At 49.0% G+C, this 18,861-nt stretch overlaps 2 protein-coding genes across 6 annotated transcripts in view; one reads left to right on the forward strand and one right to left on the reverse strand.

The window, feature by feature from the left end:
- The first annotated feature begins 577 nt into the window (after positions 1 to 577).
- Positions 578 to 4,203, forward strand: FNDC11 (fibronectin type III domain containing 11). 2 transcript variants are annotated; one of them, XM_079322057.1, is made up of 2 exons: positions 578 to 790; positions 3,151 to 4,203. In XM_079322057.1, the coding sequence occupies exon 2, from the start codon at positions 3,169 to 3,171 to the stop codon at positions 4,135 to 4,137; it is 969 nt and encodes a 322-aa protein (XP_079178183.1). In that variant the 5' UTR covers positions 578 to 790; positions 3,151 to 3,168; the 3' UTR covers positions 4,138 to 4,203. The 2 variants fall into 2 exon arrangements, with proteins under 2 accessions (XP_079178183.1, XP_079178182.1); XM_079322056.1 differs by lacking the exon at positions 578 to 790 and adding an exon at positions 1,685 to 2,230.
- A 617-nt stretch (positions 4,204 to 4,820) lies between these two features.
- The window catches only part of HELZ2 (helicase with zinc finger 2), a 29,490-nt gene continuing 15,449 nt past the window's right edge, over positions 4,821 to 18,861 (reverse strand). For 2 of the 4 annotated variants that reach the window (XM_079322050.1, XM_079322049.1), the window contains exons 9-20: positions 14,189 to 17,699; positions 13,277 to 13,362; positions 12,783 to 12,914; positions 12,423 to 12,590; positions 12,062 to 12,203; positions 11,470 to 11,586; positions 10,863 to 11,055; positions 9,938 to 10,072; positions 9,485 to 9,703; positions 9,079 to 9,235; positions 8,407 to 8,574; positions 4,821 to 7,946 (exon numbers count right to left, since the gene is read on the reverse strand). In XM_079322050.1, the coding sequence (XP_079178176.1) occupies positions 7,822 to 7,946; positions 8,407 to 8,574; positions 9,079 to 9,235; positions 9,485 to 9,703; positions 9,938 to 10,072; positions 10,863 to 11,055; positions 11,470 to 11,586; positions 12,062 to 12,203; positions 12,423 to 12,590; positions 12,783 to 12,914; positions 13,277 to 13,362; positions 14,189 to 17,699 (5,153 nt within the window). In that variant the 3' untranslated portion in view covers positions 4,821 to 7,821. Of the gene's footprint in view, positions 7,947 to 8,406; positions 8,575 to 9,078; positions 9,236 to 9,484; positions 9,704 to 9,937; positions 10,073 to 10,862; positions 11,056 to 11,467; positions 11,647 to 12,030; positions 12,204 to 12,422; positions 12,591 to 12,782; positions 12,915 to 13,276; positions 13,363 to 14,188; positions 17,700 to 18,861 lie in introns of those variants that run through there. The other 2 variants (XR_013776357.1, XM_079322051.1) reach the window with 2 other exon arrangements.

Here is an 18,861-nt window from a genome sequence, read left to right on the forward strand (position 1 = left end):
GCTAAGCCCTGACCCAAAGATTTAATAGCAGGAGTACGAAGGCACCTTCAGCCCAGAAGCTTGACCAGTTTGCTGATGAGTTCACCAGTTGTGGTATGGAGGTTGCCACTGTGGACCAGACAAACCACTCTCCTCTCCACAGTGACAGCTGATGGGCAGCCAGGTCCCACAGGAAAGCAGAGCGAGAAAACCCTTTCCTTCCCACAAGGAAGTTTGCTGCACTTAATGGAGCTTTTTTTTTTTTTTATCCTATTTCAACACAGCTCTGTGCAACAGCCTCAGTCCCACTGTGGAGAGTGAAGCGCTGGTATCTGGCCTCAGATGGACTTTGCAAGAAGTAAATAAACCCCCATTTGCAGCTATGCCATAAAGCCAGAGGCCTTTATCCAAGATTGAGATATTGGGAAGAAATTCTTCCCTGTGAGGGTGCTAAGGCCCTGGCACAGGGAAGCTGTGGCTGCCCCATCCATGGAAGTGCCCAAGGCCAGGTTGGACAGGGCTTGGAGCAGCCTGCTCTAGAGGAAGGTGTCCCTGCCCATGTCAGGGCACGGAACAAAGCGACCTTCCAGCCCGAACCATCCCGTGAACTTATGATTTCACGGTTCCATCGTGCTACATCCACCTTCCCTGGTTCCACCATCCCATTGTGACAAAGCGGCGGGCTCGGAGCGCCGCGGTGCTGCCCCGTGTCCCTGCGGTGTCACCGCTCCACAGACACGTCTGGCTGCCCGGGCAGAGCAGACTCGCTCTCCCCACGACGCCGGTGTCACCGAGCCTGAAGCCCCCGGAGGTACGAGGGACCCGGGGCTGGGAAGGAGATATCAGGCATTTACTGGGGCGTGGAACAGGATGAGCCTTAAGGTCTCTGCAACACAAACGATTCTGTGAATCGCGGAGAGGAGGATATGAACCATGCCAGGCGTTGTCCCGGCTCGGCCGCAGCTCCCCGGGCTGAGGGGTCGCCGTGGCAACGGCCGCGTCCTGCGGGGCCGGGCCGGGCCGGGCCGCGGGTGGATCCGGCCGGGCCGCGCCGGGACCGCAGCTCCCGGGCTCTGAGGAGCCCCTGGGCACCGTCCCGGGGTCTGAGGAGAGCCTGGACGCCGCTGCCGGGGTGTCCAAGGTGGGCCGGAGCCCGAGGGGGCGGCCCTGCGGCCCCTCCACAGCGCGGCCTGGGTGAACACACAGCCCCTCCTTGGGTGCTGCAGCCCCCCGGCTCCAAACAGAGCAGTGCTGCGGGGAGCACAGCCAGCCCTCCCTGGCAGGAGGGAAAAAAGGGATGCAAAAACATGGGGAAAAGCAAGGGAAAACAAGCACAATGACAGCTCGGTCTGTGGGCAAACACATTGCTCGGCAGAGCCAAATCCCTCCCAGAGCGGGGAATGTCACCTGGCACATGTGCTGGTCCTGCTGCTTCGTGCGCCATGCCGGGAGCTGGCACTGCTTTGGTTTAGGTCGGGTTTTTTTTTTTTTGGTTTTTTTTTTTTTTTTTTTTTGTAGAAAGAAAAATGTGAAAAGGAAATACAGCTTGTTTTTCTTTTGGTTGACAGCTCTCTTGGAAGATAAAGTTGCAAATGAGTGACTTACTATAAACTGTGGTGCAGTGCAGGGCCAGACTGCTGAAAGGTTTACAAATGCTTGGAATTCCTATGAGGAAGTGTTATTAGCTTTGTTATGAATTTAGGGAAAATGCAGCCAAGAAAAATGGCTTTGTTAAGTAAATTTCACCATTTGGCTTCCACAGGCCATGTAAGAATTAAGATATCTCAATTAAATCTTAGTTTCAGAATACTGTATTTAGTTTGTTTTCAAATCAAGTGCATTCAGCTTGTGAAAATCACCTAAATATCCATCTGGGTTCTCATTACAGTATCACTGACAACAGGGACACAGGCATTTATTTAGCTAATTGCTGTTTGTGGTACATAAGCTGTGTGAGCCACAGGCACTTCAGCTGAAGCACAACAGAGAAACACCTTCCACCTTGGCACAGATGGCACCGTCAGCCAGGGCACATCTTTGCCAGTAAATGAAGTATAAAATTATCCCAGAATGGTTTGAGTTGGAAAGGACCTTGAAGCTCATTTCATTCCAATTCCCTGCCATGGCTGGGACACCTTCCACTACACCAGGTTGCTCCAAGCCCCATCCAACCTGGCCTTGAACACCTCCAGGGATGGGGCAGCCACAGCTTCTCTGGGCAATCTGTGCCAGAGCTTCACCACCCTCACAAGTAAGAATTTGTTCCTAATATACAATATACCCCTGCCCTCTGTCAGTTTGAGGCCATTTCCCCTTGTCCTTTCATTCCAGGCCTCCATGAACAGCTAAGATGAAACCAGCAGAAGTGCTGCAAGAACCACTGTGTAAACACCCCCACAGCAAACTGCCACCTGTTTACAGGTGTTTTACATTTGTGTCATTCTCTTCTGCATTCTCTTGCAGAAAAGCAAGCAGACCTCATGATCTGAGATGATGCAAACTAATCCCAGAGAAAGGGAAAGGAGCATATCACAGAAAACACTGTCAGGTTATGACTGTCAATCCACTGGTGAAGGTAGAAGCAAGGAAAACACTGCAATTCCTCTTGGAAGCTGTCATGAGGTGGCACTCAGTGGATTGTGTTGTTCTGCCTGCTGCATTCCAGCTCATGTGGGGGCAGAGGGTTAATTTGAATCACCAACGTGATTATGTAGCTGTAGGAACTGGCTGAAAAGATGGGCCTCAAACCTCAGCAGCCTGGCAGATTACAAAGAGAGAAAAACAGGCATCTCTAGAGAGGCAGAAGAATGGAAAGAAATTGCTTACAGGAGTACAAAGACAGCTAATTAGAATGAAACAAGATAATAAGATAGGGAGAAATTTTGGCAGAGTGTATCAGAAAATAGTTCCTGTCAGTGAATCTATTAAGTAGAGGTAGAACCTCTCATGGGTGGGTAGAGGGAGACCAGTTGGAGCACATATAAATAGGGGATACCAAACATTAGAAACCAGACAAGTATAAAGGAAAATTCCTCTGGAACTACATCGAGTCTGACAGTTCTTTATAAGCTAAGCTTTAATTAGGAGAGAAGAGTCACAGCCATGATTGTACTCCCTCACAGCTGCTTTTCCTTTGGTTCTTAATGTTATTATTGTTGCTTTCCTACACAGCCCCCAAGCTTTGGAAACATGGCTGAGGTTTTGCATGAAGCTGAAACTCCTTCGGACAGTACCGCACCCGGAGAAGAACAGGACGAAAATGCCAGCATGGAGCAGTACCTGAGAAACAAAAACCTTGTTCTGGACTTCCTGCACTCTGAACTGAACCCCCACCAGCTCCAGTACCACTGGAACAAAGTTCATCTTCTGAAGAAGTGTTACTTCTACTTGAAGTTTGAGCCCAGACACATGTGCGTGAGAGACCAGAACAATATGATGATTTTTGCTGACATCTTGCAAATAGCAAACCCCTGCCAACTCCAGAAGATCAAGAAGGTGGGAAAAAAACAGACTGAAATCCAGCTGGCACTTTTAACTGAGCTGTTGGAGCAATTGGAACGAGGTCGGGAGGAGCTGAGCCGTTACGTACAGATCTGTGACGTGGAAACCTTCCTCTCCCAGTGGGACTTGAATATAAAGAGAGTGCTCAAGCTCTCCATGTTTTTCAATAAGCTCATTTCCTTGGAAGAGCCAAGGACGCTCCACGTCAAGCACAGTTTGGTGTCACAGATACATCTTGGAGGTGCTCTACACCCTTCCATTACTTTTTCTCTCTATACGAAGAAGCCGCCGATTTTTGATCGGATGGAGTCGTTTGCATGCCAGACCTGGGCCCAGCTCAAGTGGTTCACTGAAAGTCAGGAGTCACACCTTGAACGATGGCAGCTGGAGATCAAGCTGGTGACAGATGACAGTCAGACAGAGCCGGGATACGGTCGGACCCAGGAAGTCATCTCCAACCCGTGTGTAATCAACCACCTGCTGCCTGGCAGGTTGTACGAGTTCAAAGTGAGGAGATCCGACACTCACACGCTCGTCTACTCGCAGTGGCACGACTGCATTGTATTGAAGACAAAAACTCACCCTGCTGAGGACACCAAGGAGGCTCCCAACCGCAGCCTGATGAGGCGGCTCGCGAGACCGACTCCCTCACTTTAATGGTTTAATGAAAAAGATGAGTAAGAATAATTAAAAATAAATTGGTTTAAACGGTTTGCTTAAAAATCAATCTCTGTTTTCAATAGCAGTTGTACAAGTGCCTTCCCAAAATCTTTCCAAGTTAGCAGGAATCCATTCCAAATTTCTCACAAAAAATATTTAGGCAGCGTTCGGGGCTCAGCACTTTTGTCACACTGTCAGAGGCAATAGGTGGGAGCAGCCAGAACCAGGAAATCTTGCAGCAGGGCACAGGAGACAGAAGCATTTCTAACACCCAGTGCTTTCCATCCACTGAAGGATGCTCAGTGTCAGCTTCTCCAAATGATGGTTTGGGTTTTTATTGTCCTTCCTCCAAAATACCTGAACTGAACTTTTAAGCTCTTCAAATCACCCACCCAGACTTAGTCCATCACTGGTTTCCCTCACCCTCTACACCCTGTGCCATATAGGTACCTAAGCATGACTTCACCCCTCTGTAGTGCATGAAAAGATCACTTTAATTTAAAAAAAAACCAACCCAAACTCAACGATAAATAAACCCCAAGCCTTCCAACAAGCAGGGAAGGGTAATACATCGATATGTAAAAAATTACTTTTCTGCCAAAAATCTGGAGTTAATTTTCTTTCTTACCATTTGGTTCAGTCCAAGCAGAGCTGTCCCCAGACGGATTCTAGTCAAGCCATCAAATAAACAGTAATTTTAGTAATAAAATTTATTATTTAAATAAATTCAAATCATTTGTACAATTATGGCTTAAATATCAAAAAGGAATGTTGAGATTCATTCTTATGAACAGTCAAAGCAGATAAAAATATTTGTATCCAAAAGGTCATTTGAGGTTTGCTGCGAGTCACAGACATAAAAAAGATAAAAACCTGCCCCATTTCAAGTTCCTTAATTCAGACTTCACAACACCTGACATTTCATTTCTAAAACCCCCAACAATTTATTGCAGTAAATTGATTGTCCTACACAGATCTGTCCAAATCCTCAAAACCAGTCCAGCCAGCCTGATGCTGGGCCCACTACTGGCTGCCTGCACAGGTTCCCCTTGTTCAATTTGTGCTCAAGCTCTAACTAGTGCTGAGGAAATTAAGTTAATGCTGTTGGATGAACTGACATTTGTGTCCTGCAGCCATGTGCTTTTGTCTTTGACTGTGGAGAACACAGAGCCTGTGATCAGACAGATGCCCCTGGCATCATGCTGCCAGGGTGTTCCTACTGGGATTACCAAAAGTTTGGTATTTTAAGAATATTGCTTGAACATAAAATTCTTCCAAAAGTGAATTCAAAACTCTGCATACAAATGAAACCAGGCTAATTTGAACTTTTTTCCTCTATTGATTTCTACAATTCTCTCTGTGAGCATAAGGACAAGAACATGATACACAGCTGTCACTACAGTCTATAAAAAGTTTAATTGCACTTTCTGCTATCCCTGATTATTGCATAACCAGCTCTCCAGGAACCTGCTGACAGCACCAGCAGCCCAAGGGCCCAGCCTGGCTGTAACTGCTGCTTGGCTGCATTTCCTAATCACCAGTTATAAAATACATCCTCAGAAGAAGAAAAAATAACATGTATATTGTCTTGCAACACAGAGGTGGCCAAGCAAAACATTTCACTCTATCTCCATGGAGTAGAAATAAATACTTTTCTCCCACTAAGGGCAAAGAGAGTTGCTTTATGAGGACTCTCTTGGCAAAACCCCCTCAAAGAGCACTGACTAACATCTGGGGTGAGACTCCTTGTTTGTGTTACATGTATGAAATAACCAGAACAAAACTTAGGAGAGAAACTCTTTACTTACAGGAGATCATGAAAATGAGACCCACTTCATCTAAAGAAACCAAGGTGGCTTTGTTAAATGAAGCTGGCACCATGCTAAAGTAGTTATCCCAACAATTCCAGCATTTTTTGCAATTCTCCAGAGCATCTCAGAGCTAGATGATTGCATTCCAGTAGTCCACAGAATGATCTGTAGACAATCTTATTTTGGAATTGCAATAATATTTGCTAATCAGGCTGGTGCAGAATCTTTTAAGATCCCACACTGGATGACTTCAAAGAGGAACAATGAATTTTACACCTTACCAGCTTATACCAAGCATCCTTAGAACCAGCAGGAGATACTTCCTATGGGTTTTTATCCTCCATGGAACTGCCAGCCATGTGCCCACTATTATACTTCAGTAAGACAAGAGCAAGCCTGGGTGGTCTTTGGCATACAGCTCAAGTACCCCAAAGGCAGACTGCAGGAAGGTAGTTTAAATTAGGAAGAGAGCAACAAAACCTTCCCATAAGTTCTGGAGTCAAGTCTAACACAGAGTCATGAGAAGAAACACAGCATTAAATAGAGACTTTTCCAGACACAATGCTTTCCTATTGCCATTCCTCCCCACAGGAAAGAGCCATGCTGCATTTCAATTGCAAACAGGAAAAAATTCCTCCTACCACATCACTGTGGCATCACAGGGATCCACACCACAAGGAAAACTTGTGTGATTGCATCTCAGCTCCATCCCACATGAACACCTAAGGACAGCCAAGCATGTGGTTTGGAGAGAGCTAAGGCAGGCACTTCATACATTCAGAATTGAAATGAGATAAAAGACACCCTCCCTCAAAACTGTCATGTTTCCAAAAGCAGCTCCATGATTCTCAGAGGGCACCATTCACCACAGCACATCTCTGCCAGCCACATGTCACTGGGTGAAAGCAGCCTCTCTGGTGAACCACAGCTTCAGCTCACAGCAGTTTGGCTACAGAAAATATAAAAATACATTATACACATACACTCCTTCACTGCTCTTAAAAGCTCAGGCCATAAGGCTGTGAAATTCAGAGTTAAAAGTTAATAAATTAAAAGCAGCTTTAAAAAAAAAGTGGGGTAGGAAAGGGAGGGGGAAATCAACAGGAGATACCAAATAAAATTCTGAACAGTTTAAAATGGGCTGACAAATCCCAACGTTTCCTGGTAGGAGAGGTCCCCGCTTTTCATTGCCTTTATGCTGGTGAGGACAACCTCCTTTGTATAAAGAACACATAAATCTATTTACAAAATCACCTTGGACTTGCCGCTGCCATATTTACACGCTCAGAGAACAACATATTGGCTAGACAAAGAGTGGTGCATGCATCTCTCGCTGCTTTCCTCCTTCATTTAAAAAAAGAAAAAAAGTAAAAAATGAGAAGTCTTAAAAATCTCCTGTTCTTGGATTTAAAATGAGAGGCAGTACTCAGAAGCTTTGGTCCTCCATGGCAAACAGCAGCTTGCTGCACCACTTCACTGCATCCAGTCACTCCACCCTGATGAATGGACTGAGCATTTGATCCCCAAAGTGCAACCCTGACAGCTGGAGAAAATATTTGGTCCCCCCAAATTGCAGCTGCAGTGGCAGGTAGGATGAGGGTTCTGCTGAGCAACTTAACAGTTACAAAAATAGCATCATCATCAGTAAAGTCATTTGCCCATCATCTATCTCCGGTGCCTTTTTGGTTTGCTAGAATGGAAAGTTCCTGCCCAAGATTGCACTGATTAAAAACACCTCAGGATGCTGAAGCTGAGTTGTCACGGTGCGGGAAGCTCCCAGATCCCCCGCTGCATTTGGCTCCCTAGGTCATTGAATAATGGAAAGATTTGGTCCTTCCCAAGGCACACATCATGCAGGTCAGGCCCATCCTCACCGGGACAGGGCTGGGGTCCTCCTGACACGGATCTCCTGGGCTGTAGTGCAGCTGTTGTGGCGGAAGTAATGCTGCAGCAGTCTCCTCCACAGAGGGTTGCACTCCAGGAGGTACCGGTTCCCTGTGGGATGGGGACAGCAGGTTAGTGGCTAGAAGTGGCTTGGCTCATAACATTTTTGTCTAGAACCTCTAGCTAAGGGGGCTGGGTCACTTGCAGGGACATATCTGTGAAATCCCAGTTCCCTTTTCCATGCTGGCATATCTGTGAGCAGCTTCCCTACACATCACAGCCTACACCTGCATGATTAGGAGCAAAATGAGCAGCCAGATTTTTGTTAGGACAGAGCTCTAGCATGAAAGCAACAGAACCAACGTGGGCTAAAACAAAGGGTGAGAAAAACTAAGTATACTTGTACTCAAGCTGTGAATGAGCTCTGCTTTGGCCTGATTGCCCAGTTTCAAAACCCCAGACAAAAGGACAGAAAAATAAAGCAAGACCACTGGTTGTACTAGTTTGGACCACCCCTTTATCCGAGAATCCTATTCCCCTGAAGGCTTGTGCATAGTCCAAGGATACCAACCTATGATGCAGAGTCCTTCCTGAGCTCTTGTGATGGCAACATTGACCTGGTTTGGGTCGGTAATAAACCCCAGGTATTTCTTCTGCCAGCTCTTTGTGGGCTTCCTATCGATCTCAAACCGGGGGCAGGAGCGCACAGTTGACAGGATCACATATTTCCATTCACTTCCTAGAAAGTGGAAGCAAACCAGATTTTCTTAGAAGGAAGCATCTGACCATTTCTCTACCCCACAGGATACTCATTTCTCTACTGCCACCCTCTGGGTTTCTCCAGCTTTGGAGGCCTTTGGACTCCTGGTCATTGCATTCCAAAGAGAACAAATGTCTTCTGGCAGTTCTCTACCACCTTTCTCAGATATAGAAGCAGAGAATCACAGAATGGTTTTGTTTGGAAGGGAAATTCTGTGATCCAACTTCCCTGACATGGGCAGGGATACTTTCACTAGAAATCTTCCACTAGAGATCCTCCACCTTCCTGCCTTCAACAGCCTCACCCTGCCCAAGCACTCCAGAGACTTCCAAAGGATTTATTATAATCACAAATCACCCAGAAATCTCGTGTTCCGTGGCCGAAATGACCCTGGGGTAGGATTTGCTCAAAGACTGTATGTGTGAGCAGCTCCTCAGGAAGGCAGGAGGGCACAGACCCAACCCTCCCCTCCTGTCCCCTCACCTTGACTCTTCATGATGGTGCAGACGGTCACCCCCCGGACGCCCTCCTTCTGTAGGCTCTTGTTGATCTCGGACACCTGGGCGCTGTAGGGGCTCAGGATGGCGATGCTGTCCGGCCGGATGGTGCCATCTAGTGTCAGCTGCTTGGCTATCCTCACCTGGGGACACCAGCGTCCTGCTCACCTGGGAGTCACCGAGGGCCAGCCCCCAGCACCCCTCCCCGGCCAGCGATGCTTTGGGATCATGTTGCCCTACACCTGCCTCTGCCCAGGGGCGTCCTGGTGTCCTCCAGACCTGGGAGGCACCAGGCAGACACTGCTGATCTTTATATCTTTATCATCCCCCCACAATTCCAGCACAATGCCCTCCCTTCTGCATCCCCAGCAATTCCCCAGGACCGTGCTCACCGCCTGTGCCACTTCCTCCAGGTTAGCTTTGGAGTTCTCATTTCCTTCCTCAGTAGAAATCATGAGGGAGTGCTCCTTCCCTTCCACGTGCCCGAAGATGATGGGGCAGCAGTTGTTTTCCCTGTGGTGGAGCATGCTGGGTTTCCGAATAAGCTGAGGACACGTTCTCAGCCTCCTTTCATAGAACTCCTGGGATGGGAACTCACAAATGCTCTTGTGCTGCCAGAGAAAAGGGGGAAACTGAGGTGAACAAAACCCAAGGAACATCTCCGCCTGCAGCATCTTTCTGGGCAGGCTTCACTCACAATGCCATTCTGCTGGAGCTGGCACTGGCATATTCCTAGATATTATCCTGTGTCTAGGAAGGGGAAGCACTACTGGAGACTATCTGAGGCTTAAGGCAAGCCTGGTTTTTCTGTGATGGAGAGCAGACAATGCAGGGGAGGGCCTCACCATGCGGTACTGCGTGTCCAGCATCCACGCCTGCCCCTGGTAGCGCTCAAACAGAGACGTCTCCATGCCCAGAGTCTTGCAGACATCATTGTTAACCACCGGCCGCAGCTGTTTGTGATCCCCCAGCAAAACTACCTGGAAACAAGAGCACACACCTCAGATGGGAGGTGGTGGCACTGCAAAGGCCATCAGCTCTTTCAAAGGCTGATTTTACACAGACGTTCAGTGCTACGTATTTACATTATGCTTACAGCAACCTCAGCCAAAGACCACATTGGACATGACATAAAGATCCTGTCCTAGATAATGTTTCCATCTGATGGGAGGAAAACAAAGAACCACAGAATTCTAGAATCATAGAATGGTTTGGCTTGGAAGGGACCTTGAAGCTTACCTCATTCCAACCCCATGCCATTGGCAGTGACACCTTCCACTAAAGCAGGTTGCCCCAAGTCCCATCCAATCTGGTCTTGAACATTTCCAAGGATGGTGCAGCCACACCTTTGCTGGGCAGCCTGTGCCAGGGCCTCACCACCATCACAGGGAAGAATTTTGTCCTAATATCCAATGTAACTCTGCCCTCTGTCAGTGTGAAGACATTCCTCCTTGTCCTGTCATTCCATGCCCTTGTTCAAAATCCCTCTCCATTGCTCTTGGAGTCCCTTTAGGCACTGTAAGGTGCCCAAATGTCTCCCTGGACCCTTCTCTTCTGCAGGCTGAACAGCCCCAACTGTGTCTATGCTTCTTGTCACATTAATACTTTGTACCTGGGCCAAAATATTTCTTCGGTGGCAGCGATACCCACTCCATAAAGCACAAACCTTAAAATCCTAACAAGTCTTGTAAGAGTAGCATGGTAAAGAATGGAAAATGTTCAAGAGCCCTGAACAGCTGTCCCAGAGACACATCTTTGGCAGGGACATACCTTCTCAGCACCGTGGTGGCAGACCAAGGGGATGAGGGTCTCGGGCTCTGTGGACATGGCACACTCGTCGATGATGATCTGCCTGACATTGAGGTGCTCCAGGGAGCTGGCAGATGAGACAGAGCAGGTGCACAGGATGACATCGTGACACGCCAGCTGATACGAGCGACCTTGTGTCAACCAACCTTTGTACCTGGTGTTGATGCAGAAAACACTAGGTTATGCATGAGGGAAACACCTTCAGATTCCTCACAAACCAGGCAGAGGCTGTGCTTTCCCAAATGATTATGGTTTCACCTCCCTCCTCAGGATGAGCTGGTGCTCCCAGAAAATGGGATGGACACTCTAGGAAATGCACTTTGTCCTGAATTAACAGGGCAGGGAGTCTGGGTGAAGGATTCAAGGGTCACACAGGTAGAACAGGAATTTTGGTCCAGATAGGCAACAGCATCAGTGCAGAAGTGATTCTGAGGCTCTGTGCTGTACCTGTAACCTCGAGCTCATCACTTTTTATCATTATTCTAAACACAGAGTTTATTAATCTGTGCTTCTGAGGAGGCACACAGTCAAAGTCAGCCATCTTTCACCAGGGTCTCTTCCTACTCACTCCTTTGTTTCTTCTTCTGTGATCTCCTCTCCTTTCCTCACCCGAGTGTCGAAGTTACAGATCTCCTGCCAGAAGGGGCTGGGTGCCCGCCGGATGCGATGGTGCAGGATTATTTCACTGAATAAAGAGTCAATATATGAATATTTTCCCTCAACACTGGGACCTGAGTGATTTCTTCTACAGTGAAGCAGACCACACTGCCTGCCTTCATGGAGAAACCCCAGTAGCTAAAAAACTCATAGTCAAACTTTCCCATCTTTGTAGACCAAATAATTCAGCCTCGAGGACATGAAATACAACTGCTTCCTTTAGCAGCTGCAAGCAGGAATGAAGTCAGAGACATTGATGGCTGTTCCAAAAGCAGATGAAAACATCTAGGGACTTTTTAACAAGCTGGATTTCCTGACTAGGTGCTACATTAGAGTGTATACATTCTCTTGAAAAAATTAATTACAAATTAATTAGAAAGCAGTGTAATAGTGCTGCTTAATAGTAGTGGAAAGAAACTGTTTGCTCTGGTTTGTTCAGTGTTACTGATGCAGAAGCCACCTCTCCCCACACCCTAGGAGCCTGCAGGGCCGTGCTGTCCTACCTGAGCTCACGTTTTGGCTTTGCATCCCGCAGGGATTTACGGGAGATGTTCCGGTTGCTCCCCGGGTACGGGAACTCCATCGCCTCAATGGCCTCCCCATAAACCCTCAGTGGTTTCAGGTTCTTCATCTTCAGCAGCATCTCTGGAGAAGGAGGGCAGGTCTGCTCAGACAGCACCAGGCACTGGTGATGCTCAGTTCTGTCTCTCCCTGCCCCTCACTCACCATCCCATCTGCACTGCTGCTCACCCTGCAGTGCAGGGTCTTCTGTAAGGACCAGCCCCACTTTCTGCCCCTCCACACCACGAGTTCTCCCCTCCCACCAGTACAAGCCACTTCAGGGGCTTAAAAGGTGATAGTTACCAGCAACAACATCAACAGACTTGTTAGATGGGCCACAGTACAAGATGCACTTTCTCTTCTTGTCCTTTTCTTCTTCCAAGCATGGTGTTTTGTCCTTCTCAACACTCTCCTCATTCAGTTTATGGAACCAGTAGACAATGTGAGTTCCAACAACGGTCTTGCCTGTGCCTAGAAAAAGAAAGGAGTATGCTGAGAATATTTTAACCACAACACAACACAAGTAAGGGGGGACTGCCTTGCACAGCTGTGGGTGATGCCAACCCACACTCCCCTCTCCTGGCTCACTGAGGGTCCTATGGAAAGCAACAGGTCAGCTCTCACCTGCCTTGCTGTCCTTGCTCACCTGCTGTCCCCCCTTACCTGGTGGGCCTTGGATGAGCATGAAGGATTTCTTTAGAGCATCCAGAACAGCCTGGTTCTGACTCTTGTTAAGTTTCCGGTTGCTGCCAGGGATATCAAAGGATCTTTGCTGCAGGATTCTGGATTTTGTCCCTGTTACAGCAAAGAGCCAAGAAAACAAATTTAAAGAAGGTTACTGAGGGCAGCACAGAAGTGATTCAGCAAGAGGGTGCAGCAGGTACCTAGTGATGGTGGTCCATTACAAGACCACCTAGAAATAATCCTTGTTGCATGCCAAGATACTTTGCCCATCAACCATCTCTGTGAGTCCTGGGGATGACAATCTCAGCCATGCCAGCCACCAGCAGGGCATCCCAAATTACATAGCAGCTCCTCTCATCCCCTTGTCAGGAGAACCTCCTGGTGTAGGAGCATCACCCACAGAAACTGCCAGGGAACCTGCCTGGCCAGGAGCAAGTAGCCGCAAGGTATTAAAGGTTTATATTTGCACTTACGGTTTTGAGGAGGTTCATGGCCAAGGGCGATGCTTTGAGCAAGGTCAGAGGCATACTTGAGCTTCCAAAGGGCTTTTTCTTTCCGTCTGGCAGACAGGGAAAAGTAGGAATGAATGGAATGAAGCATAAAACAGCAAAAGTTGTAATACATCTTTGCACAACTGCCTTACTTGTTCTTTCTCTCTGCTTTGTTGTTGCATTAGCTCCTTCCATAAAGAACTTAAACCACAAATAATTTAAACTTATTCTGTTCCTCTCTATCTGGCACCACTTCTCAACTGACTGAAGAGCTGAGCCTGCAAAGATGTTGAGAGCAAGGAACACAACTCCTGTCCCAGCTCTGTTTTGTTATGGCCCACCCCCTTTTACTGGATTAGTTTCCAATATTTCCTAAAATTTATGATGCAAAAGAAAGCACATTCTGCCCTGAGAGTGCTATAGCATTGGTGTGCATAACAATCTGTGCTGTGTATGAGGAAGGGCAAACTAGATATCAGCTCTGATTTAAAAATAGCAGAACTTGCTTTGCAGCAACAAGAAAGGGGAATGATTTGGAAATCAGGGAGCTTTTCCACTAAGCAAGCCCCACTACAGGGCTTCACTTGGCCTTTTATAACACAAGTTGCAGCAACTCAGTAACATAAGAAGCAGGGGATCAGGGAAATTGCAGCACCTTCCCCTATCTCCCCATTCTCAGGGACAACCAGAAGAGCACGAGACCTCTGGAGAAGAGACCTAAGGAATGCTGCCACACCCCTCAAAGACCCACAGCCCAACACAGCCAGTCAGAGTAAGGATAAGGGCAGGTTTTTGAGGGGATCTGCCACAGCAGTGAGGAAAGCCCATGGGGGTGCAGCAGAGGGGTCCCGTGGGAAGCCAGGTTAACCACAGCACACTGCTGAGCCCACTTACATGTCTGGCGGCATCTTTGGAATGAGCTCCACTGTGAACCTGGCAGAATTCTGTGAGATATCCACAGGGATGGTCTCCATAGACATATAGTGGATGTAAAAATTCATAGTCTGCTGACCAGACCTGTCCGACTTCTTGTCATCGTTGAACTCCTCTGTGACCCCGTGAGCCACCCAGGTGTAGGTATCGGGATCAACCACAAGTTTGTTCTCTGATTTGCCACTGTCAAGCAAAGACAGGCTCTGGAGGCCATGGCTAAGGCATTCCTCATCACTCTGGGGGCTCTTGGGAAGCTTCAGCCCACCTAAACGAATGCACAGGTAACAGTGCATGAAATCCACTTCAATGGAGTAGTCCTCCAACCACTTCTTCTTCAGCACAAAGCTCCCTTGCAGCTGTCCTTTGCTCGTCCTTTGCTTTGCCCACTTTATTTTAATATCATGGAGGACAATCGAGTCGTTCTCGGCCACGGCACAGGACGCAGACTCCATGGCGCTCATGGGCGTCCACACCTTGTTGTACTCCGCCGTGCTCTTGTACCTGTCCTTGGACTGCAGCGTGGCGTAGGCTGAGAAGCAGTCGATCGGCTTCTCCATGTGCTGCAGGCAGATGTCAAAGCCCGGAGTCACACACCACAGCTGCACGAAGGGCACCAGGAATCCGCGGCTGACGTCGGTGGTGAGCTGGAACCAGAGCGCGTCGCCGGCGCTCAGCTCCAGGGACAGCTCCATGTAGCGGGAGCAGGAGCTCTTGCGCACCCAGCCGAGGTGCCGCCGGTACAGCTCCCTGCTGTGCTGCAGGAGGGACGCGGCCCTGCCCAGCTCCTCCTTCCTGATGGCCGCCAGCACGTCCTGCCACGTCTGCGTGCGAAAGAGGGTGACGCTCCTGTCGCAGAGGGGTCCTTCCCGCAGGCTCTGCTCCTTTGTCTCTGCAGAGTACATCCTCCTCTTCCAGGTCAGCCTGATGCTGTTCCGCTGCTGGATGAACATAGGCTGCTCTATCAGCTGGAGGGACCTGTAGCTAATTCGCTGCGGATCCGGAAGGCTCTCATTGTTCAGGGGAAACAGGGCTTTAAAAAACCTGCTCATCTCTTCGACATCCACCACAAAGGCAATCTTCTGCAGGACTTGGTCCTTCAGCTGGCTGGCCATCTGCAGGGAGCGGGCTCTCTTCTCATATGCCATTGCCTGGCTATTCTTCCTGTTGAAGTCGTGACAGAGAAACTCAATGTCATCCACAGAATATATGAGGGGCTTCTTGCGGAGCACAGAATGAAGGTGCCGCTGGACCACGACATCCACGTACCGGCGGATGGGAGAGGAGGCCCAGGTGTAGGAGTCCACATGCAGGGAGTAATGGCCTGCCTTCGACTGGACAGTGGAGTTGGAACGACAGAAGTAGGAGCGGCTGAGCAGTCTCCTGAACTCCAGCGCCACGGGGGCCAGCTTTGGGTGGATGTCATCAGTGACGACGAGGTCGAGCATCTTCTGGAAGTCATGGTTATTAGCAGCTGACTGCAGGTGCTCCCAAATGGGGCCCAGAACACTGAACTCCACATTTTTAGGGGAGTCTTGACCAGGAGGCATTTCTCCCAGGTGATGTAAGAGATGAATGGACAAAGGAATGATGTGACTGTACTTGTTTCTCATGTGTGACAGCTGTGCAAGACTTGGCTCACACTGACACCGGAGAGGAGTGACATTTCTGGTCACCTCCTGGTTGGTGAGGAACTCGGCCACAAAACTATTGAACATGATCATTAACTCCTCTATCATCTGATGGGACCCCCTGTTGCCTGGGGAGCTTTCCTCATCCAGCCGGTCATAGAAACAATCCTCCTGTAGCCGAAACTTCCGATGGATCCTGGAGAAGTGGTAAGCCACAGCTATGCAGTCCTCCAGGGTATCGAAACGAAGGTCATCTGCTGCTCCCCTGTAGCAGTTCTTAATGCAGAGCTCTGCCTCTTCGTAGGACAGCTGCCTGTCTGAGCGGATCACAGAGATGGTGAAGATTCCCTTTAACATCTGATCAGTCCCCTTCTCTATGGTGACAAACAAGGAGATCACCCGTCGATCTTTCTGCGGCAGGAGGCTGCAGACATCTTGGCTGATTTTGGGTGGGAACATGCACAGAGGCTCCTGCTTGGGAGCATAGTAGGTGACACCCCGCTTCTTTGCTTCTAGGTCCAAGGCACTGCCTTTGGGAATTATGCCAGCCACATCTGCAATGTGGATCCCAATCTCATAGCGACGCCCAAGATCCCTAACGCTGATAGCATCGTCCAAATCCCTGGCGCCTTCGGGGTCAATAGTGAAGGTCATGTAATTCCGACAGTCCTTCAGAGTTTCCTTGGTGGGGTTTATGTTGCTGTTGGAGGTGTATTTGGCTAACTCTCTGGTGACAGCAGCTGGGTATTTGTTCTCCAAACCATACTCCAAGGTGAGGATCTTTAAGCCTTCTTCCAAAGTCAATGCTGCCTGCAGGATCTCTGTTACTATCCCCAAAGGGTAGTAAAACCCTTCCCGCCAGGAGATGACCTGGACACAGAAGAACTGGCTCCTCCTGGTCTCCTGGCTGATCTTCTCACACCTGACCACCACGTACTTCCCATTGACAAGCTTGCGGATGGGAATGGCATTGGGTTTCTCCTTCAGCCCCGGGACGAATATTTTGGTGACAGTGGGATCGATGGGTATCATCACACGGGGATCAAACTCATCCATCATGCAGATGAATGACCGTTCTCTCTCAGCACGCTTCAGGATGCCCACCACCCTCCCCTGTGGGCGGTGGCTGCTGCTGTCACCTGAGCTGTTCTGCAGGATTTCCACCAGTACCTCGTCCCCAGTGAAGGCTGTCCCACAGTTAACTCTGCCTTTGATCTGGATGTTCATGGCAGGGGAGTCATTAAGGGTGAAGGCAGAAGCTCTGTCAAATGCCTCTTTGACCAGCTCACACCTCTTGTACATTTGGGGGTGCATGTGCAGGTACTGCTGCATTGTCTGAGAAGAGAAGCTGAAATACTCCCGCTTGTCTTCCCACTGGTTTGAAGCCTCAGGCTTCACATTCAGCAGTCCTTCATCAGACACTGTCACCAGCATGTTCTTGCTCTCATCTAAGAGCTCCTGGAGGATGGGATCATCAGGATTCATGCTCTCACCCTCAGAGCTCAAGGAGTCTGTGTCGCTGTCCTCCTCATCCTCCTCCAGGCTCCTGCTCCAGCTCTCCTTGTCACAGGCAGCCTGTTTGATCTGAGCCATTGTCAGGTTCTCTGGGAAGATGCTCCCCTTATCAATGCACTGCTGGATGAACCGTTTCCACACCTTGCTGCACTGACCATGGGAGCACAGGGCCACGGCATCCCCCACTGCAACCACCAGGGACTGAGCCCGGGTCATGATGGTGTTGAGCACTCTGGCCTCGTTGAAGAACTCGAGGTGGTGGGAGGCTGAGACACACAGGCTCTCGCTGGTGTGCACCGTGCTGATGATTATCACCCGAAACTCACGCCCTGCACCAGAGGGGACAAGGGAAAAATCATTCACGAGGACCCAACAGAGAAGATCCTGCCTGGCTGACACCTGCCTACACTGTGTCACACGGCCATGGACTGATGCTACCCTGCTTGCCTGAAACGTGGGGGTCACCTGATGTGAGTAAAGCAGCTCTTGGGGATCGTGAGATCCTTTGTGCATGAACCAGGATGGACATCACAAGGCACTGCCACCCCACACCAGGGAGGGAAGGACAGCTTGGAGATGGGACAAAGACAGAGCACTGGACCAGTGCAGCCATGAGCGCCCATAGAGTAGCCCAGTGTGCCCAGTGCCACCAGCAACCCCTCCTTGCAAACACAGAATCTCAAATTCCCTGAGGAACTGAGGGTCTTGCAGCAACAAGAGCAGTGATCATTTGCAAGGATCCCTCTTCCCCTCAGGAAGAGCTCTGTTGATCACACAACAATTAACAACCAACAAGAGGCATCCTAGTGATGCCAGAGCTGGGAAGAGGCTGCAGAGAAAGGGTGTGGAGATCACAAACACCCCCTGGAGTCAGTTATTCTCACCACAGGAGCCCCAGCTGTGCAATGGAAAAAAAAAAAAAAAGATAATGAAAACATGGATGAGTCATAAATTAAGTCCTTGAGGACAAAACCAGTTTATCCCTCTCTTGTCATCCACAGCAGGAGACTCCTCCTCTAGTGAGCTGCTCTGTGATTGGAACCCATACTGGTTTCAATTCCCTTCTGTCACTGCTTCCCTCACTGGTTACTTAGGGCTTCACATGATTTACACATACTCAAGTCTCTGGGATGGCACTTACAGGGTTTCTACCCTCCCACAAAGCCACATCCATATATTTGAAATGAGTTGACAGTTGGGTGCAGATTTAATTCACTGTGAAATTCACTCAGGAAAAGATAAAATCACAGACCTACCAACCAAAAGGAGATGGAAATCAGCCAAAAGAGTTCCAGGCACTCCCTCCTAATGGGTGTTTTATGGACTGCAGTGGTGGCAGAGACACCGAGAGGGCAGGGGAGCTCTGCCTGGAAGCACCTCCCAGACAGGGATTTTTCCACAATAGCCAGTATTTTGTGTTTTAACAAGGAGGAAAATGTAAAGATCTTGTAAACTCCTCTGCTAATATCCTGGTGTCTCTTCCCCCTGCTT

This window comes from Erithacus rubecula, assembly GCF_903797595.1.
Source record: "Erithacus rubecula genome assembly, chromosome: 18".
Taxonomy (NCBI): Eukaryota; Metazoa; Chordata; class Aves; order Passeriformes; family Muscicapidae; genus Erithacus; species Erithacus rubecula.

Excerpts from the sequence above, each read along its gene's own strand:
- FNDC11 (XM_079322056.1), top strand. The coding sequence starts at position 2,174 with ATGGGGCAGCCACAGCTTCTCTGGGCAATCTGTGCCAGAGCTTCACCA. Across the intron at positions 2,231-3,150 it reads GAGCTTCACCACCCTCACAA|CCCCCAAGCTTTGGAAACAT; the intron begins GTAAGAATTTGT and ends TTTCCTACACAG.